Source organism: Anomaloglossus baeobatrachus, chromosome 5 (genome assembly GCF_048569485.1).
Source record: "Anomaloglossus baeobatrachus isolate aAnoBae1 chromosome 5, aAnoBae1.hap1, whole genome shotgun sequence".
Lineage (NCBI taxonomy): Eukaryota > Metazoa > Chordata > Amphibia > Anura > Aromobatidae > Anomaloglossus > Anomaloglossus baeobatrachus.
Window position 1 is genome coordinate 296,189,883 of NC_134357.1, and position 27,783 is coordinate 296,217,665.

The following is a 27,783-nucleotide window of genomic DNA, read 5'->3' on the forward strand; positions in this document are numbered from 1 at the left end:
ATTTGTCTACTTTTTGGATGTGCTGCTCATTTTTTTTTTTTTTTTTTTTAATATTTGTAGTATACTCCCTTCTGACTGAGCATTCCGACCACCAGCCAAGGGCATTTTAATTACAATTATAACTGGATCCTACCTGCCCTTTAAATTGTAGGCTTCTGGCCCAGGCAGAGGCTAGGGTCCCAACAGCAGGGTACTCCTTGTCGCTGGCTGTTGGGCTTCTATTCAATGTTTACCCAGAATAGCATTTCAGTGTGAAGCTGTATTAGCTTTAGTTGAATGTCTGGCCAGCCATTAGCTGGGAAACAGTGAATGACCGATAAATGGTTACAAGTGATGGGCGAGCGTGCTTGCCACTTGATCAATACTCAATCAAGCATCAGGGTGCTTGAGTATGCTCGGTACTTGATCGAGTATCCCTGGTGCTCACACACCATGCTCTAGTCCCCAACCCAAATATTTTGCGGCTCATACACAATAATTCCATAGACATGGTGGCTACTGGCATTACTGTGATTGGACGGACTCATCAGGTCTATATAAGACCTAGTGACATGCCACTCAGATCTTTCTACCCTGGAAACCGTGTAGGGACAGCTGCTGAGGAAGGGATGGTGTATTACAGTGATTATTGCCTTCTTGGTGTTTCAATGTAAAAAATCTATTGTATGCTCTAATAATACCGCTGTTAGCTGCATTTAGTGTTGCGCTAGTTGTTGGAGAACGGATAGTGTATTAGAGACATCTAAACAGGGATTATAGCCTTACAGTCCTTGCTGCTGCAACATAAAACCAAAAGTACTTTTCAGGCATACATCTATTCTATTCCTCTCCTATGAATACTGCTCTTAGCTGCATACTTAATTTAAAATGCGCAACAAGTGTGGTAAGGAACGGGGAAGTGGACATCCCGCTAATGGTAGTGCACAAAGAGGCTATGGCCATGGGCCAGGGCAAACTGTGCCTGCTGTGGGAGCACAACAAACATACTCATTATCTAGACTTGGCTTCCTATCCCACTTTGCAGGGGAGCGCGGGACACCACTGTCAGAGCCAGAACAGTGCAAACAAGTGGTGAGTTCAATGGCAGATAATGCTTCCAGTCTGTTTCCCAGCACCATCCTGTCTTCCACACAGTCCAGTCTCAAAAGCCAAGAGTCTGCACCACATAATTCTCAACCTGATCCTCCTTCCTACCACAATGGTGAGTCCCAGGAAACAAATAATCCCACACTAGGGCTCTTCGAGGAACTCTTTACATTTAAATGTATTAATTCTGGCTTCTTGTCCTGCACTTTTCAAGAGGGACATGAAGAGATTGTGTGCAGTGATGCCCAAATATTTGAGCAGCCACGATCAGAATAAGACAATGGTGGGGAACGGCAAATACTGTCTCAAGATGTGGATGATGATGAGACACAGTTGCCAACAAGTCATGAGGAAGACCAGAGTGTGGTATTGGAAGACGAGGAGGCGTATGATGAAAGCACCGACCTAACCTGGGAAGGTGGCATGCAGAGCGAGGACAGCAATGCACCACAACAGGCAGAAAGAGGCTTTGGGATTGCCAGGAGTATTTGTTATACTGTTCCCCATAGCACACACATGTGGCAAGTTCCCAGGCCAAGGCTTAGATATTGCCCAGTCTGGTGCTTTATCTTTTTTTTTAAAGAGAGTGCTGTCGATAAAAAAACAGTAATTTACATCCTGTACTGTACCAAAATTTGCAGGGACCTGACCACTACTAGCCTGACCACCACCAGTATACTCAGGCACATGTCATCAAAGCACCGTGCTAGATGGGTCGAATGCCTGGGTCGACAATTAGTGTCTACTGATGACACCACTATCTCTTTCCGTGTGCTATGTGCTTGCCAATCCTCTGTCCAGGATGCAGACGAGGATATCTCCCGCCCTGCACCTGTTGTTGCCCATTCGCAAGAACCATCAGCAACCACATGCAATTCTTTGTCCCATCCCACCGTTCAGCTGTCCCTACCCCAGGCCTTATAATGCAAGCTGAAATATGCAGACACCCATCCACAGACCCAAATACTTGATCTTGGTGCATAGGCTTTACTGGTGTAGGAAACCCACTCTGTAACATTTTTTAAAAATATATTCTGTGGCCCTCTTCTATGTGTCTTCCAAGATGTATTGCAATCCCTCCTTTAAATAAATGCAGTGAGAGATGGCCAGGCTATTAAGGCTATGTTGACATGATTCATTTTTTTCCGTGTTTTTTGCAGTATTTTTTCATGGGTTTTATGCAAATTAAAAGCTGTTTTTTACATAACCAGCAGAAACTAGGAGATTTCATAAATATAATGCACTTGATTGTTTTTTTTTCCCTTCCTTGACTGAAATGAAAAACTCTTTCATTTCAGCATTTCATGCTTTCAGCATTTTTCAACATTGAAAGCAATGAGAAAGTGCAAAAATGCTACGTGTGAACATTGCCTAAGGGGTGAAAGAGGCAGGGTTTTTTTTTTACTTTTTTAATTTGCTGCATATACATGTCATTGTACAGGAAAGATTGTTTCCTAACATTTTTTCTTGAAAATCCATTTTATCTTCGGTTTTGTATGTTTTATTGTCACTCCATAATAGTGGTGTAATACTCTAACAACATTGTTCCCAGCAGCGACCCATTTCATTTGAGTACTGTTTCCATATATTTCAGCAATTTTTAATGTCTCCCCGGACCTCATGGGAGGGTCTGCCAGAAAAATGCTCGAGTTTCCCATTGTCAATTACATGCGTTACTATTGAGCCCATCTGAACATCCGATGCCATCTTTGTACCAACTAGTTGTCAGCTAATTGCTTTCTATAGCTGTTTTTTTTTCTTGGGTTTCCTGTTGACATGCTTGACTCTTCATTGCTCACAACGCGTGGGTTCGTTTTGATGAATTTAATTTGACTATGAGCTATGGAACATGAAATTGTCATACTGGAACTGAAAATTTCCACTTGATTGACTACTTGCATCTTGTATAATATAGCACATTAATATAAATTAACTGATTGCAAAAAAGAAGTTTGGTGCTTAATACTGAATGTTCTGTGACCAGGATTCAGATACAGTTTGTCCTAGGCTAAGCTAGTCATCCACATGAACGTGAAGAACTTCCCCTTCTTAGATGCTGTATATGAAAGGTAATTAGCAACCAGCAGATACTTGTTTGTAGAGACCACTGAAAATTGAAAAGGGGTCTAGACTTCTTGGAGCAATTGATAGCATAGTGCAAGGAACTTATAATACATAATTTGTGGGATTTCTGTTCCCTTGCACCCATGAAGTACGCATCACAGCTGGGAAACCACAGAATCCTGGGCATTATCTTACAAGTTTGTTTTTCAGTGTTGGAGTGTTTCTTTTAATCTAAGGTCCCTGCCCCTATACTTATACTTTCCCACTGGCATCTTCACCTTTTTCGGCATCGCTTCAGTCCCGCGGCACCATCTTATGACCGCAACGTCTGACTGGCTCGCTGTCAGATGTTATAAGCTCTCAATGCAAGTCTATGAGATCCAGAACGAGGCTCACTTAGACTTGCACTGAGTTGTGATCTCTGGCACTCTCCATGAAACACTGGAGCCATCCCACAGGTCATAAATCACTGGAGACTGACAGGCGTGTCTCTGATAACAGATGAAGATACCAGAGGGTGAGTGTAATACTAGGGTCAGGAGACTTAAGGCCCAGTCACACTAAACAACTTACCAGCGATCCCAACAGCGATCCAACCTGATAGGGATCACTGGTAAGTTGCTAGGAGGTTGCTGGTGAGATGTCACACTGCGACTCTCCAGCGATCCCACCAGCAACCTGACCTGGCAGGGATCGCTGGAGCGTGGCTACACGAGTTGCTGGTGAGCTCACCCAGCCCCCAGCCAGCAGCGCCGCGTGGAAGATGCTGCGCTTGGTAACTAAGGTAAATATCGGGTAACCAACCCGATATTTACCTTGGTTACCAGCGCACGCAGCTACACGTGCAGAGAGCAGGGAGCAGCGCACACCGCTTAGCGCTGGCTCCCTGCTCTCCTAATTACAGCACACATCGGGTTAATTACCCAATGTGTGCTGCAGCTACATGTCATGTGCACAGAGCAGGGAGCAGCGCACACCGCTTAGCGCTGGCTCCCTGCTCTCCTAGTTACAGCACACATCGGGTTAATTACCCGATGTGTACTGCAGCTAAATGTGCACAGAGCAGGGAGCAGCACACAATGCTTAGCGCTGGTTCCCTGCTCTCCTAGCTACAGTACACATGGGGTTAATTACCGATGTGTACTCTGCTACACGTGCAAGAAGCAGGAGCCGACACTGACAGTGAGAGCGGAGGAGGCTGGTAACTAAGGTAAATATCGGGTAACCAAGGACAGGGCTTCTTGGTTACCCGATGTTTACCGTGGTTACCAGTGTCCGCAGAAGCCGCCGGCTCCTGCTGCCTGCACATTTAGTTGTTACTGTCTTGCTGTCACACACAGCGATGTGCGCTTCACAGCGGGACAGCAACAACTAAAAAATGGCCCAGGACATTCAGCAACAACCAACGACCTCACAGCAGGGGCCAGATTGTTGCTGGATGTCACACACAGCGACATCGCTAGCAACATCGCTGCTACGTCACAAAAGTTGTTCGTTAGCAGCGATGTTGCTAGCGATGTTGCTAGCAATGTTGCTTAGAGTGACGGGGCCTTTAGATTTAAAGCACCACTCCAGTAAACGTTGGAGTAGTGCTTTAATTAATACCTATGTTCCAATATGCTTTATATAAAGTGGGAATGTCGGCAAAATTTTAAGAAATTGTAGTCTAGATGGTTGGATTTGGAGCAGCCTATTGCATTTTTTCACACAGATTGACCAAGTTATTTTTTCTTTCTCTGGTGAATAAACTTAAACAGACCACTTGAAGGGTGGTCATGCTGGGGGTTGAAGGTATGAGAGTGTTTGGGATGAATGTGTGCATGATTGTGTCACGCTCCCCGTGTCCCAGCACCAATCCTTACCCACTGGTCCAGTCCATGCGTCCACCGGTCACGCCTGCCATTCCAGCTCATGCTCCCCAGAGTCCTGTTCCTGGTCTCAGGAGTCTGATTCTGACTAATGTTCTGTATAGGACCGGGCCGCGCCCACTCACCTGGTCTTATAGCCCCAGCACTGCTGCAACAGGAAATGACCTGAGGCTGTGCTGAGTATATAAGACTGGCCTCTCCATGTGGGCGGCGCCTGATCATCGCATGTGTTTCTATGCCTTGTCTTGTGAGCTAGGTGTTCAGGTCTTTGTTCCTGTTTCCTATTACTGCCTTAAAGTACACTGTGACCTGGTCCTGTCTTTGCTTCCTGATACCTGCACCCGTTCCTGCCACGTTAGTGCTCCAGCTACTGTGTACCCTGCCCTCCAGATGGGGTGCTCGGTCCAGTGGATCCACCTCCTGGGCCTACCAGTCCTCCCTGGCCCTCACAGTATGATCAGGCCATGGATCCCGCTGGAGCACAGGCCATGGATCCCGCTGAGACACAGAATTCAGAGCTGGCTGAGCTGCGCCAGGAGCTGGCACAACAGCGTGAAACCCTGAACCGGATGCTGAAATTCTTGGCGTCCGTGGACCACCGGTTATATACGTTGCAGACTGCCGCCTTGTCCACGCAGCAACCAGTTTCCAGGTCTGAACCAGTTTCCTCCATGGCCTCGCAACTTCGCCTCGCTGCTCCGCCTCGCTATGCAGGGGATCCCAAGTCCTGCCGTGGTTTCCTGAACCAGTGCTCCCTGCACTTCCAGTTGCTACCGCACTTGTTTGCCTCAGACCAGGCCAAGGTGGCGTTCCTTATGTCACACCTGGAAGGCAAAGCCCTGGCCTGGAATAACCCCCTGTGGGAAAATGAGGACCCGATGATCACCGACATCCAGGAGTTCCTGCGAGCCTTCAGGAGTACCTTCGACGAACCCGGATGAACTACCGCAGTGACCTCTACGCTCCTCCGGCTATGCCAAGGGACCCAAACAGTCGGCCAGTATGCCATACAGTTCCGCACGCTCGCTTCGGAGCTGGGCTGGAGCCTTAACGGCGGCCTTTTGGGAGGGTCTCTCTGGACGCATTAAAGACGAACTCACCGGCCGTGACGTTCCACGCACCTTTTGACGCTTTGATTTCCCTGGCCACTCGGATTGACCTCCGTTTTCAGGAGCGTGCCCAGGAGGTAGTCCGGGAGAAGCGACCACCTCGTCACATCTTGCCCCCACAGAGGTCTACCGCTCCCTCGTCCCTGCCTTTCCGCGACATATCGCCAGAACCCATGCAAGTGGACCGTCTGACCCAAGCCAAGCAACGCCGTGCAGAACGGCTCGCCCGGGGCCTGTGCTTCTATTGCGGAGACGGTTCACATATGCTCCGTTCTTGCCCAGTGAAACCAGGTAGACCCCAGGTCCAAGGGATGGTGGGAACCGCCACCCTTGCCACCGAAATCCCTTTGGTTCCAGTTAAACAGACTGTCCGGGTGACGACAGAGGGGACCCGGTTTTCAGCTGAGGCCCACATCGATTCTGGGGCGGCAGACAACTTTATCCACCAGGCCACGGTAGACAAATACCAGGTTCCTGTCACCCCGCTGAAGAAGCCTCTCTGGTTCGCCTCCGTAGACGGCAAACCGCTCTACGAACCTGTCCGGTATACCACCGAGCCCGTGAACCTCCAGGTTGGCACTTCGCATACAGAGACCATCGCCTTCTATGTGATCCCGAGGATGGCTCCTGAGCTCCTGTTGGGCCTGCCCTGGCTGAAACTCCATGACCCTGTTATTAGTTGGCGCTCTGGCGCGATTACCCGCTGGAGTCCCTTGTGCCACGAAACCTGCTTGCAGCCTGTTCCTCAGCCCCTGGCACTTAACTCAGTCAAGCTGCAGGATCCTGAAGAAGAGACGACGCTAGCCAGTGTCGTTCCATCATCCCCAGTCTCTGAGACCTTGATTCCACCATCTTCTGGAGATGAGACTTTGACTCCACCGGCTGCCCAGGATGAGACATTGTCTGATACCCGGTCCGAGACGCCCGATCCGGTCGTCCAAGATTCCAGTCCTGCTTCCGACTGTCCTTCCCTTTCCGTTGCCTCCCTTGCCGCTGACATGGGTTCCCCGATACGGGACATAGTGGCCATGAAAACGGTCCGGGGTAAGCAGTCCTCCGTGGTCGATTGGGTGGATTGCGGTCCTGAGGCCCAGTCCTGGTTGTCCCGGAAGTACGTTGCTGCCCCTCTTCGGTGTGCCTTCCTGTCTCGGCGGAGGAGAGGGGGGCTTCAAGGGGGGGGTACTGTCACGCTCCCCGTGTCCCAGCACCACTCCTTACTCACTGGTCCAGTCCATGCGTCCACCGGTCACGCCTGCCATTCCCGCTCATGCTCCCCAGAGTCCTGTTCCTGGTCTCAGGAGTCTGATTCTGACTAATGTTCTGTATAGGACCGGGCCGCGCCCACTCACCTGGTCTTATAGCCCCAGCACTGCTGCAACAGGAAATGACCTGAGGCTGTGCTGAGTATATAAGACTGGCCTCTCCATGTGGGCGGCGCCTGATCATCGCTTGTGTTTCTATGCCTTGTCTTGTGAGCTAGGTGTTCAGGTCTTTGTTCCTGTTTCCTATTACTGCCTTAAAGTACGCTGTGACCTTAGTGACCTGGTCCTGTCTTTGCTTCCTGATACCTGCACCCATTCCTGCCACGTTAGTGCGCCAGCTACTGTGTACCCTGCCCTCCAGGTGGGGTGCTCGGTACAGTGGATCCACCTCCTGGGCCTACCAGTCCTCCCTGGCCCTCACAGTTTGCGATGTCTAATTGATTGTGTCTAATAGGGATATCAGAAAGGCGAAATTCGCACATCTGTGAAACCCGTTCTGTACTTGGAAGGGAATACTTAGAGCTAGACTGTCAAGTCTTCTAACTAGAGCTGCTCAGACAAAACGGGACCGGTGGGTCACTGCTCAATTTTAAAAAAAAAAAAAACCCGATCTGCTCCAGAATCCAGTACTTATATAAGTTTATGGGGACCAGAATTCGGAGATTAAAAATGTCGGTGGAAGGAATAAGGGTAGGAGGCCGCGTGGTGTACTCACCGAGGCTGTGTCATGGCGGCAAGCTGCTTTCGGGTCATGCTTTCCTTTCTGGAACCAACAATTGACTATTCACTGCTTTGCCCGCCCACCGGCGCGTGTAATTGCAGTTACAGTTAATAGTTGCAGTTACACGCGCTCCCACCCTGAGTAGCAGCGTGGCAGCTGACTGTAACCAATCAGTGGCACCAGAACGGCCGGTGGGCGGAGGAAGCAGTGCATGTGTCTGCGGGTCAGTATGGTGGTATAAAAAATAAATAAAACAATCTGTGCAGGGTACCTGTATTCTGATGCCGGCACACATAAAGCCAAAGGCTGCAGCCCCCAGCTGTCAAGCTTTATCTCTGCTGTGTATCTAGAGCCCAGAACCACACGTGCGAGGGACTTGCATCACATCACCCGACAGCTGCACACCCTCCTGACAGGAGCGTGCAGGTACATAGAAACACATGTGACCGACCCGCTCTTTGCAGAAGTGTGTGCTGCTGTGCCGGGTGATGCGACGCAAGACTTGCATGAGTCCCTCGCAAGTGTGATTCCGGCCTAAGAGAAACTGCATGCGTCCTATTTTATTTGTGTGTGTGTGTGTGTGTGTGTGTGTATGTATGTATGTATGTATGTGTGTGTGTATATGTATGTATATGTGTGTGTGTATATATATGTATGTATGTATGTATGTATGTATGTATATGTATATATATATATATATATATATATATATATATATATATATATATATATATATATATTATATATATATATATATTAGAAGGTGGCCCGATTCTACGCATCGGGTATTCTAGAATTTACGTATTGTGTAGTTCATGTATGATTTTTGTTATAGATAGATAGAGATATAGATATATAGATATATATATATATATATATATATATCTATAACAAAAATCATACATGAACTACACAATACGTAAATTCTAGAATACCCGATGCGTAGAATCGGGCCACCTTCTAGTATATATATATATATATAATATATATATAATGTATGTTGTTGTGTGTAGTTACCAAGTGTTTGTGTAGGGCGCTGTACATGTTCTGGGTGTGGCGGGGGGTGAGAGCGGTGTTGTATGTGTGTTGCGTTGTTTGTGGAGCGCTGTGTGTCTGTCGCGTTGTGTGTGTGTGTGTGTGTGTGTGTGTGTTGCGCGGTTTGTGTGGGTGTGGTGTGTTTTGGGGGGAGGTATGTTTTGTGCAATGTGTGTGTTGTGCGGTATGTGCGTATATTTCTGTATGCCGCGGTGTTTGTGTGTTGGGTGTTGTGTGTGTGCAGCGTTGTGTGTGTGGGTGTCTGTGTATGGCGGTGTTTGTGGTTCCGTGTGTGTGTGTTGGGGGGAGGTGTGCACCTCCCATCGTGCTCCATCCCCCATGCTGCGCACCCCCCATCATGCCCCATCCCCCATGCTGCGCATTCCCCATCATGCTCCATCCCCCATGCTGCGCACCCCCCATCGTGCTCCATCCCCATGCTGTGCACTCCCCATCGTGCTCCATCCTCCATGCTGCGCACTCCCCATCATGCTCCATCCCCCATGCTGCGCACCCCCCATCGTGCTACATCCCCCATGCTGCGCACCCCCCATCGTGCTCCATCCCCCATGCTGCGCACTCCCCATCGTGCTCCATCCTCCATGCTGCGCACTCCCCATCATGCTCCATCCCCCATGCTGCGCACTCCCCATCATGCTCCATCCCCCATGCTGCGCACCCCCCATCGTGCTACATCCCTCATGCTGCGCACTCCCCATCGTGCTACATCCCCCATGCTGCGCACCCCATCGTGCTACATCCCCCATGCTGCGCACCCCCCATCGTGCTACATCCCCCATGCTATAATAGTTCTCCTATTATACTCAGAGAGGAGTAGAATAGGAGGACTGTAATAGGAGGAGTAGTCCTGGGGGGAGAGGAGTATAATGCCGGCTCCCTGCACATGTGTACCGGGAGTCGGTGTACACTGGTAACTATGATACACATCGGGTAACTAAGGGACCTTAGTTACCCGATGTGTATAATGGTTACCAGCGTTCACGGACTCCGTCAAGATCCCAGCATCGCAAGGTTATGTCTGGCGCTGCTGGGATCGTGACGGAGCCGGTGTACACTGGTAACTATGATACACATCGGGTAACTAAGGGACCTTAGTTACCCGATGTGTATAATGGTTACCAGCGTTCACGGGCTCCGTCAAGATCCCAGCATCGCAAGGTTATGTCTGGCGCTGCTGGGATCGTGACGGAGCCGGTGTAGAAGCAAGCGATATCCCAGGATGTTGTGAGTGTGTGGATGTGATGTGTGAGATGTGTGAGATGTGTGTGAGAGTGAGTGTGATCTGATGTGTGTGTGTGTACTCACCTGGGAGTCGGAGCTCCGTGTCAGTTGGGCCAGAGCGAGCGTGCATTTCGTGAGGGGGGCGGGGCCTGCAGAGAGCCGGGGCGAGAGGCCAATCCGTGTGGGGGGGCGGGGCCATGGCGAGCCCAGCGGCCAATCAGCTTTGTGTCACCGTAAGGACACAATTTTGGAGCATGACAGACAGACAGAATAAGGCAATTATATATATAGATATATATATATTATATTTTTCTCTGATTTTCCTAAATGGTCGGTGTAAATGACAGTCAGTCTAATAAAAGTCATCACCCGTTAGAGTATACATCGAATTTTATTGAAGAAACCTCCCAATAATAACAGTATAATCTTCAAATTTAAAAAAAAACCTCAAAATGCACTGTTCCAAATTATTAGGCACTGTAGAGTTTCGAAACATTTTATATGTTTTAAAGAACTGAAAATGCTCATTTGTGGAATTTGCAGCATTAGGAGGTCACATTCACTGAAATAAACAGCTATTTAAATCCAAAACATCTTATCAGGCCAAGTTACATGTTAACATAGGAGCCCTTCTTTGATATCACCTTCACAATTCTTGAATCCATTGAACTTGTGAGTTTTTGGAGAGTTTCTGCTTGAATTTCTTTGCATGATGTCAGAATAGTCTCCCAGAGCGGCTGTTTTGATGTGAACTGCCTTCCACCCTCATAGATCTTTTGCTTGATGATACTCCAAAGGTTCTCTATAGGGTTGAGGTCAAGGGAAGATGGTGGCTGCACCATGAGTTTATCTCCTTTTATGCCCATAGCAGCCAATGACACAGAGGTATTCTTTGCAGTATGAGATGATGCATTGTCATGCATGAAGATGATTTTGCTCCTGAAGACACATTTCTGCTTTTTGTACCATGGAAGAAAGTTGTCAGTGCATAAACTCTATATATTTTGTAGAGGTCATTTTATTTTCAGCAACCCTAAAGGGGCCTACCAGATGTTTACCCATGTTTGCGGACCAAAACATGACTCCTCCACCTCCTTGCTGACGTCGCAACCTCATTGGGACATAATGGCCATCCACCAACCATCCACTACTCCATCCATCTGGACCATCCAGGGTTGCTCGGCACTCATCAGTAAACGACTGTTTGAAAATTAGTCTTCATGTATGTCTGGGCCCACTGCAATAGTTTCTGCTTGTGAGCACTGGTTAGGGGTGGCCGTATAGTAGGTTTATGCACCACAGCAAGCCTTCAAAGAATCCTACACCTTGAGGTTCGAGGGATTCCAGAGGCACCAACAGCTTCAAATATCGGTTTGCTGGTTTGTATTGGCTTTTTAGCAGCTGCTCTCTTAATCCAATGAGCTTGCCTGGCAGAAACCTTCCTCATTCTGCCTTTATAAGCACGAACACGTATGTGCTCTGAATCAGACACAAATCTCTTCAAAGTACGATGATCACACTTACGTTTTCATGAAATATCTAATGTTTTCATCCCTTGTTCAAGGAATTGCACTATTTGATGCTTTTCGGCAGCAGAGAGATCCTTTTTCTTTCCCATGTTACTTTAAAACTGTGGCATGCTTAATATTGTGGAGCACCCAGTTTTCCTTTCGGCTCACCTGACAAACTAATTACCACAGGTATCTGAGATTGATTTCAGTGACCCAAAGAACCCTGAGACACAATACCATCAATGAGATTCATTGAAAAAAACAAAAATTTTATCATTGTGACACTTAAATCCAATTTGCATAATAATTTGGAACATGGTGAATATATATATATATATATATATATATATATATATATATATACACACACACACACAGTACAGACCAAAAGTTTGGACACACCTTCTCATTCAAAGAGTTGTCTTTATTTTTATGACTGAAAATTGTAGATTCCCATTGAAGGCATCAAAACTATGAATTAACACATGTGGAATGAAATACTTAACAGAAAATTGTGAAGCGACTGAAAATATATCTTATATTCTAGGTTCTTCAAAGTTGCCACCTTTTGCTTTGATTACTGCTTTGCACACTCTTGGCATTCTCTTGATGAGCTTCAAGAGGTAGTCACCAGAAATGGTTTTCACTTCAGAGGTGTGCCCTGTCAGGTTTAATAAGTGGGATTTCTTACCTTATAAGTGGGCTTGGGACCATCAGTTGTGTTGTACAGAAGTCTGGTGGATACACAGCTGATAGTCCTACTGAATAGACTGTTAGAATTTGTATTATGGCAAGAAAAAAGCAGCTAAATAAAGAAAAACGAGTGGCCATCATTACTTTACAGTAAGTACGAAAAATTGGGAAAACTTTGAAAGTGTCCCCAAGTGCAGTGGCATAAACTATCAAATGCTACAAAGAAACTGGCTCACATGAGGACCGCTCCAGTAAAGGAAGATCAAGAGTCACCTCTGCTGTGGAGGATAAGTTTATCCGAGTCACCAGCCTCAGATATCACAGGTTAACAGCAGCTCAGATTAGAGACCAGGTCAATGCCTCACAAAGTTCTAGCAGCAGACACATCTCTAGAACAAATGTTAAGAGGAGACTTTGTGCAGCAGGCCTTCATGGTAAAATAGCTTCTAAGAAACCACTTCTAAGAACAGACAACAAGCAGAAGATACTTGTTTGGGCTAAAGAATACAAGGAATGGACATTAGACCAGTGTAAATATGTGCTTTGGTCTGATGAGTCCAAATTTGAGATCTTTGGATCCAACCACCGTGTCTTTGTGCGACGCAGAAAAGGTGAACTGATGGACTCTACATGCCTGGTTCCCACCATGAAGCATAGAGGAGGAGGTGTGATGGTGTGGGGGTGCTTTGGTGACACTGTTGGGGATTTATTCAAAATTGAAGGCATACTGAACCAGCATGGCTACTACAGCATCTTGCAGCGGCATGCTATTCCATTCGGTTTGCGTTTAGTTGGACAATCATTTATTTTTCAACAGGACAGTGACCCCAAACACACGTCCAGGCTGTGTAACAGCTACTTGACTAAGAAGGAGAGTGATGGGGTGCTACGCCAGATGACCTGGCCTCCACAGTCACCAGACCTGAACCCAATCGAGATGCTTTGGGGTGAACTGGACTGCAGAGTGAAGGCAAAAGGGTTAACAAGTGCTAAGCATCTCTGGGAACTCCTTCAAGACTGTTGGAAGACCATTTCCGGTGACTACCTCTTGAAGCTCCTCAAGAGAATGCCAAGAGTGTGCAAAGCAGTAATCAAAGCAATAGGTGGCTACTTTGAAGAACCTAGAATATAAAACATATTTTCAGTTGTTTCACACTTTTTTGTTCAGTATTTTATTCCACATGTGTTAATTCATAGTTTTGATGTCTTCAATGTGAATCTAAAATTTTCAGAGTCATGAAAATAAAGAAAACTCTTTGAATGAGGTGTTTTCTAACTTTTGGTCTTTACTGTATATATATATAATTAAAAAAAAAAAACTACGTGCAGTCTGGGGGCTGGTATTCCGGCACTGAGGAAATTAAAGGGAAAATAAAAAAAAACAAGCAACAGTTTCTTACTTGCCGCCATGACTGTGTGTCATGGCGGCAAACTACTTCCGGGTCACTTCCTGTACTGCACATTAGGTTCATCGCATACACACTGCTTTCCCTGCCACCGGCCGTCCTGTCATCTGTGATTGGTTGCAGTCAGACCAGCTTGTTACAGTGTCTGCCTGCAGTCATCGCTCAGCGCAGCTCAGTCATAGTTTACACTTACAGTTGGTGGTCGTGTTCTATGGCCACTCGCTGTGAGATGTAGCAGAGCTGGAATCGGCGTGGGACCTCGTTTGGATTACGCCGGACCTAGAGGGGTGTGTTGGGGGTTAATAAAGTGGTGAAAGAGGCTGTGTTTTTGTATTTTATTCCAAATAAAGGATTGTTTCTTTGTGTTTGTACTTATTTACTTTCATGTAAAGGTTAGTGATGCAGGTATCTCATAGACACCTGTGCCATCATAACCTAGGGTTTAGTCGCAGCTGTGCGCTGTTATTAACCCCTGCTATTACCCAGATTGCCACTGCACCAGGGCAATGGGAAGAGCTGGTAAAGCTCCAGGATTGTCAAATCTAATAAATGCGGCAATATCGGGCGGCTGCGGGCTGAGAATACCAGCCCTCTGCTGGATTTATCTTGGCTGGGTATCAAAATTGGGGGGGACCGCACGTCTGTTTTTTTATAAAGTAACAAAATATGCAAGTTTGGTGCTGAAATCTGGTGCAGATGATTTCAGCACCAAATGTGCACCTACTGGCACAAAACCGCGGCAAAAAAACACGGCAAAATCTGCGGACAAAATGCGCAAAAAAAAAAATCGCTTTTCTTTGCCAGGAGTTGTATATTGGGTGCAGGAATATAGTGTAAGAATTTCAGCACCAAATTTGCATCCCTTGACCCAAAATTGCAAAAAAAAATAAAAAATTCTGCCAGGAGGTGAAAATTTGGTGCTGAAATCTGGTGCAGACGACTTCACCACCAAATATGCACCTCCTTGCACAAAACCATAGCAAAACGCCTGGTAAAAAAACGCAACAAAATCCGTGGCACAAAAATGCATAAAAAAACACTTTTTTTTTGTCAGGAGGTGTATATTAGATGCAGGAATATGGTGTCAAAATTTCAGCATCAAATTTGCATCCCTTGGCTAAAAAATGCAAAAAAAAAAAATTCTCCCAGGGGGTGTAAATTTGATGCTAAAATCTGAGGCAAAGGATTTTACCACCAAATGTGCACCTGCTCGCACAAAATGACAGCAAAAAGCCTGGTGAAAAAAACGCAGCAAAACAATGCGTAAGAAAAAAAACACTTTTTTCCAAAAATGAAAAAAAAAAAAAAAAAAAAAATTCTGCCAGGCGTTTTGCTATGGTTTTATGCAAGGAGGTGCATATTTGGTGCTGAAATCAGTGCAGATGATTTCACCACCAAATGTGCTTCTCCTGGCACAAAACAGCGGAAAAAAGCCTGGGCAAAAATCCACGGCAAAAAAATTAGTAAAAAAACGTAGGGTTTTTTTGCCAGTAGGTGTAGATTTGGTGCAGGAATATTTTGTAAAAATTTCAGCACCAAATATGGATCCCTCGGCCAAAAAACTGTGATTTTCTGCTAGGAGATGCAGGTCTGTGAACTCAGTGACTTCCACTGAGGTCAAATTACCTGCGATCACATGTGAAGGACCGTGGCAACCTCCAGCTGTGACCGCAAATGACCTGAGTGATGTCACCACTCATTTCGCAGCTCATTCATTCTCTGGAGCTCACAGCGAGCGTTCGTGTTCTATGGCCGCTCGCTGTGATATTCAGATATAGCAGAACTGAATATCCATGGGACCTCGTGTGGATTAGTTTTGACCTGGAGGGGTGATTTTGGGGTTAATAAAGTGGGGAAAGAGGATGTGTTTTTGTATTTTATTCCAAATAAAGGATTTTTTTGGTGTCTGTGTTTATTTACTTTCACTTATAGATTAGTGATACAGGTATCTCAGACACCTGTGCCATCACAACCTAGGGTTTAGTAGCAGCTGTGCACTGTTATTAACCCCTCATTACCCTGATTGCCACCGCACCAGTGCAATGGGAAGAAGCGGTGAAGCTTTGGGATTGTCACATCTAATGGATGCGGCAATACCGGGCAGATCCGGAGTTTCACAGTCTGGATCCGCTCAACCCTACTCCTAACCCATGGAAACTGCCTCAAAGGCATATGTAAGGCTGCTTTCACACTACGTCTTTTTAACATGCGTCCTGAACGTTTTTTTAACGCAAAAACGGATCCAGTGCAAATGCGTTTTCATTTCAATGCATTTGCAATGGACTCGCGTTAACATGCGTTCACCTGCGTTTGGGTGCGTTATAGTGAGGATCCAGCGACTTGCAGTTTTTTAGCATCTTTCAAAAACGCTACATGTAGCGTTTTTGAGCTGCGTCCAAATACTGCAAATTGCTGGATCCTGCCTAAACAGCATGCAAACGCATGTGAACGCTGGCATGCTGATAGGCAGGATCCTGCTTGCTCTACTGAGCATGCACAGAAACCAGCCTCGTGATCAGTCTCTCTCTCTCCTACCTCTCTGTCTCTCCCCCTCCCTCTCCCCCACCTGAGAGCTGCGGACACTTGTAACCAAGGTAAATATCGGGTAACCACTTATCTTAGTTACCCGATGTTTACGTTGGTTACGTGTGCAGGGAGCCCGGCTCCTAGCAGCTGCAGACGCTCGTAACCAAAGTAAATATTGGGTATCCAAGCAAGTATAAAACAACAGAAAAAAGGAAGCGATCAAACATCCAATGCAATTTGAAAATATATATTTATTGGTGCAAGTGCAAGGCATGGGGATAAGCATACAAAGAGGGGCATACAACGGTGGTGTCAACCAACCACAATAGTGCTGACAATAATGATAATAATGGTGGTGGAGAGTGTCCGGGGACACCTATCAGACAATGGTAACAACCTCCATATTAATTCCCCTACCATTGGGTATGATTCACATATCACCATCTAAGGAAATTCCACAGAGACCCTCCACCATCCAGGCGGCCAAACAGATCATAATACCTATAACAATATGTATACACAGCCCACCATAGAACACCATATTACACTCACTGGAGCCCCCCACCCGACGGACGTCAGTTTCGGCGGATGCCACTTATATTAGTTACCCGATGTTTACGTTGGTAACGTGTGCAGGGAGCCGGCTCCTAGCAGCTGCAGACGCTCGTAACCAAAGTAAATATCGGGTATCCAAGCAAGTATACCCGATGTTTACCTTGGTTACGAACCTCCGCAGTTGTCAGAAGCTGGCTCCCAGTCTGGCACGTTTAGTTCCCATCACTCCCGATCACATGACTCCAATGCCCGCCCCTAAACATCCAGTGACAGGATCCTGCAAAGTAACACATGCGTTTGCATGCATTTTTTGCTGTAAAAGCAGGATCCGCTTTTGCAGCAAAAAAACGTTCAGGACGCATGTTAAAAAGACGTAGTGTGAAAGCAGCCTAAGGCACATAGCTCACCACAGAAGACCCAATAAATTACGCACACCATATTATAGTCAATGGGGTTCTTTGCCTGGCATTTGCATCCGTCATATAACGAATCTGTGCTCTTAATGAATTTGGTTTCTTTGTTCCTAAGGCCTCTTTCACACGTCAGTGATTCTGGTACGTTTGTGCTTTTTTTTAAACGTACCAGAATCACTGACATACGCAGACCCATTATAATGAATGGGTCTGCTCACACATCAGTGATTTTTCACTGACCATGTCTCCGTGCAGCGTACCCGCGTGTGTGTGATTGCCGCACGGAGACATGTCCATTTTTTTCTGGCATCACTGATGTCCCACGGACCACGCAGTGGTGTGATCCGTGAGACACGGGCCAGAAAAAAACGTGCTTTTAAAATAAAAATCATTTTTACTCACCCGGCTCAAGCGATGTCCTCTGCAGCCTGTTCTCCCTGCTGCTTCTGAGCCGGCTCATTACTGTCGCGCATATTCATGATGCACGACACAGCCGACCCCGAAGCAGCTGCTGCGGGGGTCAGCGCTGGCCGGATGCTGCACCGCGAGAGCGATCAGCACCATGGACAGCGGGAGCGCGCACAGGTGAGTTAATCTCTAAGTGCAATCACGGGCCACGGAGAACGGAGCCCGGATTGCACTTAGACAACCCATGTGTGCCGTGATTCACGGCACATGGAGGGACATGTGCGTGTATTACACGCCAGTGAAAAACGTCTGTGTTTTTCACTGACGTGTGAAACGGGCCTAAAACATAGTGCAAAAACTGAAATTGCTAATGCAGGTGTCAATAAAGCATGAGGATTGTGCCAGTCAAAACACTGAGTTGCTGCCTCATATGCTGTCTTTAGTGATCCATGTTTTGTATGAATTTAGTCTTGGGTGTAAGGACTTTGGCTCATACTGTCTTTACTTGCATATATAATGTTATCACCATTTACACCACTAATTACAACATATCTGGAGGAACTTCTTAAAAACAATGCCACGTCCTCTTATGCTTTTGCTGTCAGGTCATATCTATATAGGAAAATATCTAGAGAAGGAAAAAAAGCAGCACCAATTATATATCAAAAAAGGACGGAGTACATGAGGGTGCAATGCTTCCCAGGCATAAGCCAAACCAGAATAGTAAAGACAAAAAGTGGAAGCAGAACTCCCAAAAAATAGTGCAAATTCTAGGACTTTATTGGCCCATGTTTCAGTTCATAGTCCAATAATCTGCACAATTCTTTGGTGTGATGCTTCCATTTTCTTTCATTTATTTCATGCTCTCTGACTATCTTCGGAAGATTTTCTATTGGTTTTAGTCACTTCTATTAATGTTTAATTGTAGGGATGAGTGAATATTAACTATTCGTGTTCGGATTGTTCATATCAATTCACCAAGTAATATTCCGGTATATGCTTAAAAGGGTTAGCCACTAGTTGGACAACCCCTTCTCATTCCCCATGTGTGCCCCCATAAAAATAACTAAGCCTATATTCACCTCCTGTGCTGGCACAGTTCCAGTGATGTTGGAACTCGAGTCACCGGGGCCCACGTGACATTGTTATGACAAGCAAGCCCCAAGACCAATCAGTGCTGGCTTCCTTCTGCCCACCTTCAGACGTTTAAGTAATTAACAAGAAATGAGCACTGCAGCCGCCACTCACTTCCTGTTAATTACTTAATTGTATGAATTTGCCAAATGCCAGAATAATGAGAGAGAGCGAGGGAGAAAGAATGTTTTTATTACTTTCTGAAAAGTCAAAAGTTTACATACACTAAGAGGACTATGCCTTTAAACAATATGGGACAGCCCATATGATGATCTCATGTCTTTGGAATGCACACCTGAAACACACTGCTTCATTGTGTAGCATCATGGCCAAGTCAAAAGATATCAGCCAAGATGCAAGTCTATGGCTGCATGGAAAACATCGGACTGCACTTGGATGACCTCTGAGTGCAGTCTGATTTACGCAGACTCACAGAATGGAGAAAATGGAGAAATTTTGTTCTCCATTTTCTTCTCGCAGTGCATTCGGATTCTTTCATCTGAGAGAATTGGATCTGGATCTCACTATGCTCAGATGAAATTTTGATCAGGAGTGTGGTAAACATAATCGACCCAATTCTCTCGGGTGAGAGAATCTATGGTTGTGTGACCCTAGCCTGAGAAGTACATATTTGTCATATTCTCCACCGGTTCATCTGGATATAAAGTATTGAAACCTTGAGGAACAATTCATCACCTTCAGTTATATTTATTTTTACCATATTATCAAATGTTATGTTTGCCTTTTCCCGATAGCCTAGGAGTCAGAGGACTTGTAGCTAAGACTGACTCCAGTGTAAGAAAGTCATGTGACCTAAGCATTATAACGTGACTTATGTGTGATTTTAGTTACTCGTTTTTTTTTTCTTATCTTTTGTGAATTTTTTTTTGTAAAAAAGTGAGTAATTTTACATGACCCTGTGAAGCTGCATCTAGTGTTTCATGTACATCCCAATTAGTTGCATGTAAACCCAACCGGATATTAAGTTAGGTTTTTTTGTTGTAATAGTTTGATCAATGAGGGGTTAAGGCAATAGATTTAGGGGCTTTCTTCCTTCCCAACAAGTCTATGTCAGTCCGATATATCATACGCTTACTGCTTCACTTCCTCACAACAGATAAACTTGTGGTTTCCTCTTTGAAACTGTAGAATTATGAGAAACACTAGATGAGTGAGGACCAGAACTGCTAGAAACAAGACAGTTGTGAGGACCAAGTATGTGGCCATCATCAAGGGTGGCGGTGTGCATTTGTTCTGAGCAGTCCAGTAGCTGAAATCTTTATACTGTGAATGCACAAAGGGATATATTAGAGTAGTCATCGTACATATCCGTAATAGCTACACAGTCACACGCGCCTGATTATCTGGGCAGGACGGTGCCCAATGAAATAATAGCGTCTGTAGAACATTTTTTTGTATTACATATGGATTCCCCAGACATCTCGAGTGATGATTCACCACCTGAAAATAACTCTGAGGTAAGTTATAATCACTTATGTTTTTGTACGTTATTACCTATTTTCCTTTCTGTCCTTACAATCCTATCATAATTTGATTGCACTTTGCGTAACAGAATCAGCTCTGTCGCCTTTATAGGTTCCCGAAGAGAATTTCCACCAACTCAAGTTCTTGCTATCCCTCTAAAGCTCACAATGATAGATCAAAGTTGGTCAAAATCACAAAGGACCTTTTGTGCCAGTAGATGTTGGGTTTAGGGAAGTGGCATTAATAATATGAGGATTGTATTGTTTATACTAGGCCAGAAGATTATTTCCTTCCTCAACTGATATCAATATACATTTATGTATAGTCAGCTGATGAGTTAGGGTTGACAACCATCCAAAAATTCTTGGACAGTTCATAAAAATAGGGCACTTCATTGCCTTTACCATACAAAAATTGATGCATCCGTGATTTTTTTTTTTTTTAATCTGGAGGGGCTTCTACCCCTTATTTTGTAATTATCTTCATTTTACATCTCACAGTGAATTTTGGTAATGTGTTCATATTAGTTTAATGGGAGGTAGACCAACTTGAACTGGCCCACTCGGAAGCCGGTGAGTCTCCTGGTGGCCTGAGACATGGTCAGCATTGATAAGTAATTGACCTGGTCAGCACTGACAAGGCCTTTTCCCGTTTGCCCCAGCACTGCTATGCACTGACCGGCTATCCACATACACAACAGCACACTCGTTCCTTCCCCTTGCTGTGCTGGTGCTAGGTATTGGAGTCAAACTGACACCTTTGTAGAAAGGGTGAGTCGATTGATAACTCCTCAGTAGAGGTGTCACTGATATTATCACCGCTACAGGAGAGGTGTCACCTCTGTTTTCCAGACTGTTTTACATTCATTCTTCTACATACTATATTGTATACATGTGTATAAGGCATGTGTATGAATAGCTAAAAATTCCATGTAAAGTAGCAGTAGGGTGGGCCTTGTGGAATCCATTCATAGCCCAGTCCAACACTGGCACTCAATATATTGATATACTGTAAAATCCTCTTGATGTATTATGATTTTCTAATTTGGTCATAAAAATGTTGATTGCCCATAATTTTTAGGTAAGTTATCCAGAAAAAAAAATTAAAAAGCAAGTTGGCAACCCTGAAATGTGTATGTTTACAGAGTATCAGGGTAGATAGCTGTTAATTGAACACTATGAACCCGATTAATTAATTTGCACCGAAAAATAGCCGAAAACTATTTGAAATGGTAAATAATATTTGTACAGTTCGTATTTGCTTATAAATTTTACAACTTTGGGTGTTTTTTTTCCAAGCACCCCAATCTTTTTGTAAAGTTAGCAGGGCTTAGTGGCAGGGGGCAAAGCCATGTACGGACCAACATATTCATCATGATTTATATTACAAAGTGGTGTGTATTACAACAGACATTTACCTCAGTCCATACAATCCTTATGCTGGAGCGTAACCTCTGATAGCTGAGCCATAATGAATTAGAGACTTCTTACTCCAGAGAACACTTTACCATACAAAACACCAATCTGGATACATTGGCTTCTATGTGTAAAGAAGACCTAAAGATGAAAGTGCTGCAGCCAATCAGTGAGCTCAGACCCTTGAGCCGTCTACATTGGCAGAGCCACTGATTGGGTTTCAATTATGTTGACGTGATTTCCCCATTGCAGCCAAGCAACATTAACTGGGCAGCAGCAGAGACATGGCACTGGACCTAGGGAGGGTAGGTAAAGCCTAGTTTCTTCTTTTACACCTACATTAGATGTGCCTGTGGACAGAAGTTTCTGGAAAAGGGACAACCCTTTTAAGCAACTGTAAAGAAAACAAACAGTCTCCTGGTGGAACCAAGAGGTCAAGTTTAGCCCAAGACAGCTAAATGTTTTTGCCTAAACCTTGTGTGAACGCAGTAAAGTCTACTCAGTGGTGATTCAACAATGGGTATTTAGGCTAGTTTCACACTTGCGTTGAACGGCATCCGTTGCATTGCGTTGTGTGATGGATGCAATGGATGTGTTGCATATAGTGGCACAACGGATGCAACGGATGCTGCAAAACAACGTAATTCGTTTTGGTTTTTTTTGGTTTTTTTTTACAGTTTTACCGTCGGCAGACTATTGTGAACGATCAGCTGATCGCTAACAGTAGTCCGCCGCCGGGTGATCAGCTGATCACTAACAGTAGCCGGCCACCGGGTGATCAGCCGCTCACTCACAGTAGCCGGCCTCCGGGTGATCAGCCGATCACTCACAGTAGCCGGCCGCCGGGTGATCAGCCGATCACTAACAGTAGCCGGCCACCGGGTGATCAGCTGCTCACTCACAGTAGCCGGCCACTGGGTGATCAGCCGCTCACTCACAGTAGCCGGCCGCCGGGTGATCAGCCGATCACTCACAGTAGCCGGCCGCCGGGTGATCAGCCGATCACTAACAGTAGCCGGCCACCGGGTGATCAGCCGATCACTCACAGTAGCCGGCTGCCGGGTGATAAGCCGATCACTCACAGTAGCCGGCCGCCGGGTGATCAGCTGATCAGTCACAGTACTCGGCCGCTGGGTGATCAGCTGATCGTTCGGTCGCCGACAATGTGTGCGGGGGCGGGAGCGGGGGCGGAGTGCGGTGGGTGGAGCCGAGCAGGGCCATGGCTGAGGACGTCAGTGCCGCGGGGACTGCATCGCTGGGGGACAGGTGAGTGAGTGTGAGAGTGTGTGTGTGTGTGTGTGCGTGCGATTGTGTGTGTGTGCGTGCGTGCGATTGTGTGTGTGTGTATACATACGGAGTGTGGGGAGGGGGCGGAGCCGAGCAGGGAAGTGTCGGGCTCCCGGCACACGTAACCAGGGTTCCTTGGTTACCCGATGTGTACCCTGGTTACGGGTGGAGGGAGCCAGAGAGAGCATGCGCAGTGAAATCCAAAGGATTCCGCTGCTCAAAAAAACATTACATACTGCGTTCCTTCCGCCCGACGCAGCGTCAAAATAACGACGTCGTCCGGCGGATGCAACGCTGACACTTGCGTTACAGTGCGTCATCCATACAAGTCTATGGAGAATAGTGCAGTGCGTTAACGAACTGCGCTATTCTCCATAGTGACGGACTCCGCTGAACGCAAGTGTGAAACTAGCCTTATTTATGTATTTTACAGTATCAGGGAGATTGCAGCATAAAATATAAGCAAAGGACAGTACAGGTGACTAATAGGAAAACAGAGCAAAACACAGTCAATAATGAACAAAGTAATTATGCAATATCCATGCATGCAGCTACTTAGACACCAGATAACAAATATTACCAACGTTATTATACCGTCAGTGTCACCCCTACCCTCATCACTACATATATATATATATATATATATATATATATATATATATATGTGTATGTGTGTATATATATATATATATATATATAATATATATACAGTTAGGTCCAGAAATATTTGGACAGTGACACAATTTTCGCGAGTTGGGCTCTGCATGCCACCACATTGGATTTGAAATGAAACCTCTACAACAGAATTCATGTGCAGATTGTAACGTTTAATTTGAAGGTTTGAACAAAAATATCTGATAGAAATTGTAGGAATTGTACACATTTCTTTACAAACACTCCACATTTTAGGAGGTCAAAAGAAATTGGACAAATAAACCAAACCCAAACAAAATATTTTTATTTTCAATATTTTGTTGCGAATCCTTTGGAGGCAATCACTGCCTTAAGTCTGGAACCCATGAACATCACCAAACGCTGGGTTTCCTCCTTCTTAATGCTTTGCCAGGCCTTTACAGCCGCAGCCTTCAGGTCTTGCTTGTTTGTGGGTCTTTCCGTCTTAAGTCTGGATTTGAGCAAGTGAAATGCATGCTCAATTGGGTTAAGATCTGGTCATTGACTTGGCCATTGCAGAATGTTCCACTTTTTTGCACTCATGAACTCCTGGGTAGCTTTGGCTGTATGTTTGGGGTCATTGTCCATCTGTACTATGAAGCGCCGTCCGATCAACTTTGCGGCATTTGGCTGAATCTGGGCTGAAAGTATATCCCGGTACACTTCAGAATTCATCCGGCTACTCTTGTCTGCTGTTATGTCATCAATAAACACAAGTGACCCAGTGCCATTGAAAGCCATGCATGCCCATGCCATCACGTTGCCTCCACCATGTTTTACAGAGGATGTGGTGTGCCTTGGATCATGTGCCGTTCCCTTTCTTCTCCAAACTTTTTTCTTCCCATCATTCTGGTACAGGTTGATCTTTGTCTCATCTGTCCATAGAATACTTTTCCAGAACTGAGCTGGCTTCATGAGGTGTTTTTCAGCAAATTTAACTCTGGCCTGTCTATTTTTGGAATTGATGAATGGTTTGCATCTAGATGTGAACCCTTTGTATTTACTTTCATGGAGTCTTCTCTTTACTGTTGACTTAGAGACAGATACACCTACTTCACTGAGAGTGTTCTGGACTTCAGTTGATGTTGTGAACGGGTTCTTCTTCACCAAAGAAAGTATGCGGCGATCATTCACCACTGTTGTCATCCGTGGACGCCCAGGCCTTTTTGAGTTCCCAAGCTCACCAGTCAATTCCTTTTTTCTCAGAATGTACCCGACTGTTGATTTTGCTACTCCAAGCATGTCTGCTATCTCTCTGATGGATTTTTTCTTTTTTTCAGCCTCAGGATGTTCTGCTTCACCTCAATTGTGAGTTCCTTAGACCGCATGTTGTCTGGTCACAGCAACAGCTTCCAAATGCAAAACCACACACCTGTAATCAACCCCAGACCTTTTAAGTACTTCATTGATTACAGGTTAATGAGGGAGACGCCTTCAGAGTTAATTGCAGCCCTTAGAGTCCCTTGTCCAATTACTTTTGGTCCCTTGAAAAAGAGGAGGCTATGCATTACAGAGCTATGATTCCTAAACCCTTTCTCCGATTTGGATGTGAAAACTCTCATATTGCAGCTGGGAGTGTGCACTTTCAGCCCATATTATATATATAATTGTATTTCTGAACATGTTTTTGTAAACAGGTAAAATAACAAAACTTGTGTCACTGTCCAAATATTTCTGGACCTAACTGTATATATATATATATATTAATAACAAATTTTTCATGAATGGGCTAACCATAATTTCACCGGATTAGCCTTGGTATAGCTAGGCCAATGTGTGCACTACTCGATTATACAAACTGAAGACAAAAGTATTTTGTGCAAAAAACAAAACAACAATTTTATTAGTACACAGACAAGCATATGAATAAGAGACTATAGAGGAGAGTTCCTAGGCCATAGGGTACCCCCGGACCGGATCGCAGGACCACCTACGCGCGTTTCGCTACATGTTGCATGCTTCTTCAGGGAGGATCTTCCCCCGATCCGTCCGGGGGTACCCTATGGCCTTGGAACTCTCCTCCATAGTCTCTTATTCATATGCACTAGCACTTTAAGGTAAATATGGTTTCCTCATCTTTGATGTATATTTCCTTATCTTTTCATGTTGGTATGGTACTTATAACTAGATATATATAGATATATACTTGCGCTTTTCACATTTTCTTCATGTTTGATTATACCTGACCATATCATCAATATCTAGAAAGCCCTTTTCCCTAATTACTGGCCATGCATCCCGACCTTTTCCCACTCGCCAGTGGATGTTTTTAGATGTTTTACTGTTTTAAATTGTGCTTGTCTGTGTACCCAATTAAAATTGTTGTTTTGTTTTTTTGCACAAAATATATATACTGTATGTATATATATTTGTATATGTATGTGTGTGTGTGTATATATATATATATATATATATATATATATAGATATATATATAGATATATATATAGATAGATAGATAGATAGATAGATAGATAGATAGATAGATAGATATAGATATATAATCGGAGCACAGGCCCAACACAAGCCGCTACGACACAAGTCTAAACTTAGTAACTTCTTTTGCCTAGTGCCATACGTCTTCCCAGTAAGCAATGGCCCGAGTCCCTCAGATACTGCTCTGGAGTCGATGATTGGTCATTGGTGTTCAGGTTCCTTATGAAGTCGGTATTCAGGTTACTCCTAAAGTTGATAGCTGGTGTTCAGTCTTCAGGTTCCTCCTGAAGTCTGTATTCGGTTTTCGTGTTCTTCCTGAAGTTTGTGTTCGGTTTGTGGGTTCTTCCTGAAGTTGGTTATTTGGTCTTTGGGTTTCTTTCTGATTTTACATGTTTTTAACCCTTTTGGTGTATCTGTTTGTCTTTTGTATTATATTTATCCTTGCATAATAATATTTGATTTTTGGTGATACCATCTTTTTGGCACTTCTTTTTCTTCCTTCTAACTTGTTGGCTTGTTTAGTGCCCGTGGTGATCCCTTTATTATTTGAGCTGATGCCCTCCATCCCTTGTTTTTCCATTGCATGCTCCCTAAAATCACACAGGTAACAGGAGCAGGCCCTTTTTTATATCCCTGAGGTCCCATTTCAGAACATTGTGCCCCACAGGATTGGAGGGAGATAAATATTTCTCTTTCCTTGTTGTTCGCTAGTTCAATTAGACTGCATTATTGTCTTCCAATTCATACAGACTAGTACACCACAGCACGTAAAAAGGGGGACCGTACAGTCTCACACATGAAACAATGGCTCATGTCCCTTGACTTACTGAACAAAGGAACAATACATCTGGCATAATTAAAGGGGTTATCCGGCTTATTTTGACTTTTTTTTTTATTATTACCCTATTGGGCTACATTGGGGCAGGTAAGTAGATAGAGACCACTTACCTGCCCTGCTGTCAGCCCCTCTCCCCCAGCACAGAGTGGTCATGTGACCGCTCCTGCCACGATTTTGCTGCTTCCGGTCATTTCATGTCAACATGGGCAGGACTATGTTGACATGCAAATCTGGGAACAGCATGTTGCCGCCCTACTGGGCAGGTACAGTGCGTGGAGTCCCCACCCCCTTCCCTGCACCCTCCCACACATTCCCTCGCACCCCGTACTCTCCCCGCACACGGTGTCACCGCCAGCACCGGGCACCCTGCTCAGGATAGCAGGAGTGCCCGTGCAGTCTGTGTCCCACTCCAGCCCCACGGCTGCCTTTATTGCACTGTGTGTCTGCCCGCATGCAGCTTTGCAGTGCAGGCAGCCGTGGGGATGAAGAGCGCTGCTGCTAGGAGGCAGATGAGATCATTACCTGCTGTAACGCTCTTCTCTTCACTACTGTTACTGTCACCTGTGCCCGCTGCATTCTCATGTCACTAGCGGTGACGTCACGGGCGATACTGCTGAG

General features: G+C 45.3%; 1 protein-coding gene across 2 annotated transcripts in view; it reads left to right on the top strand.

The window, feature by feature from the left end:
- The window catches only part of UNC13D (unc-13 homolog D), a 174,067-nt gene that overhangs the window by 28,135 nt on the left and 118,149 nt on the right, over positions 1-27,783 (top strand). Inside the window, exon 1 of one of the 2 annotated variants that reach the window (XM_075349606.1) lies at positions 20,234-20,511. The exons of the other annotated variant lie outside the window; for it this stretch is intronic. Coding sequence (XP_075205721.1) covers positions 20,458-20,511 — 54 coding nt within the window. The 5' untranslated portion in view covers positions 20,234-20,457. Of the gene's footprint in view, positions 1-20,233; positions 20,512-27,783 lie in introns of those variants that run through there. 2 annotated transcript variants of the gene reach the window in all.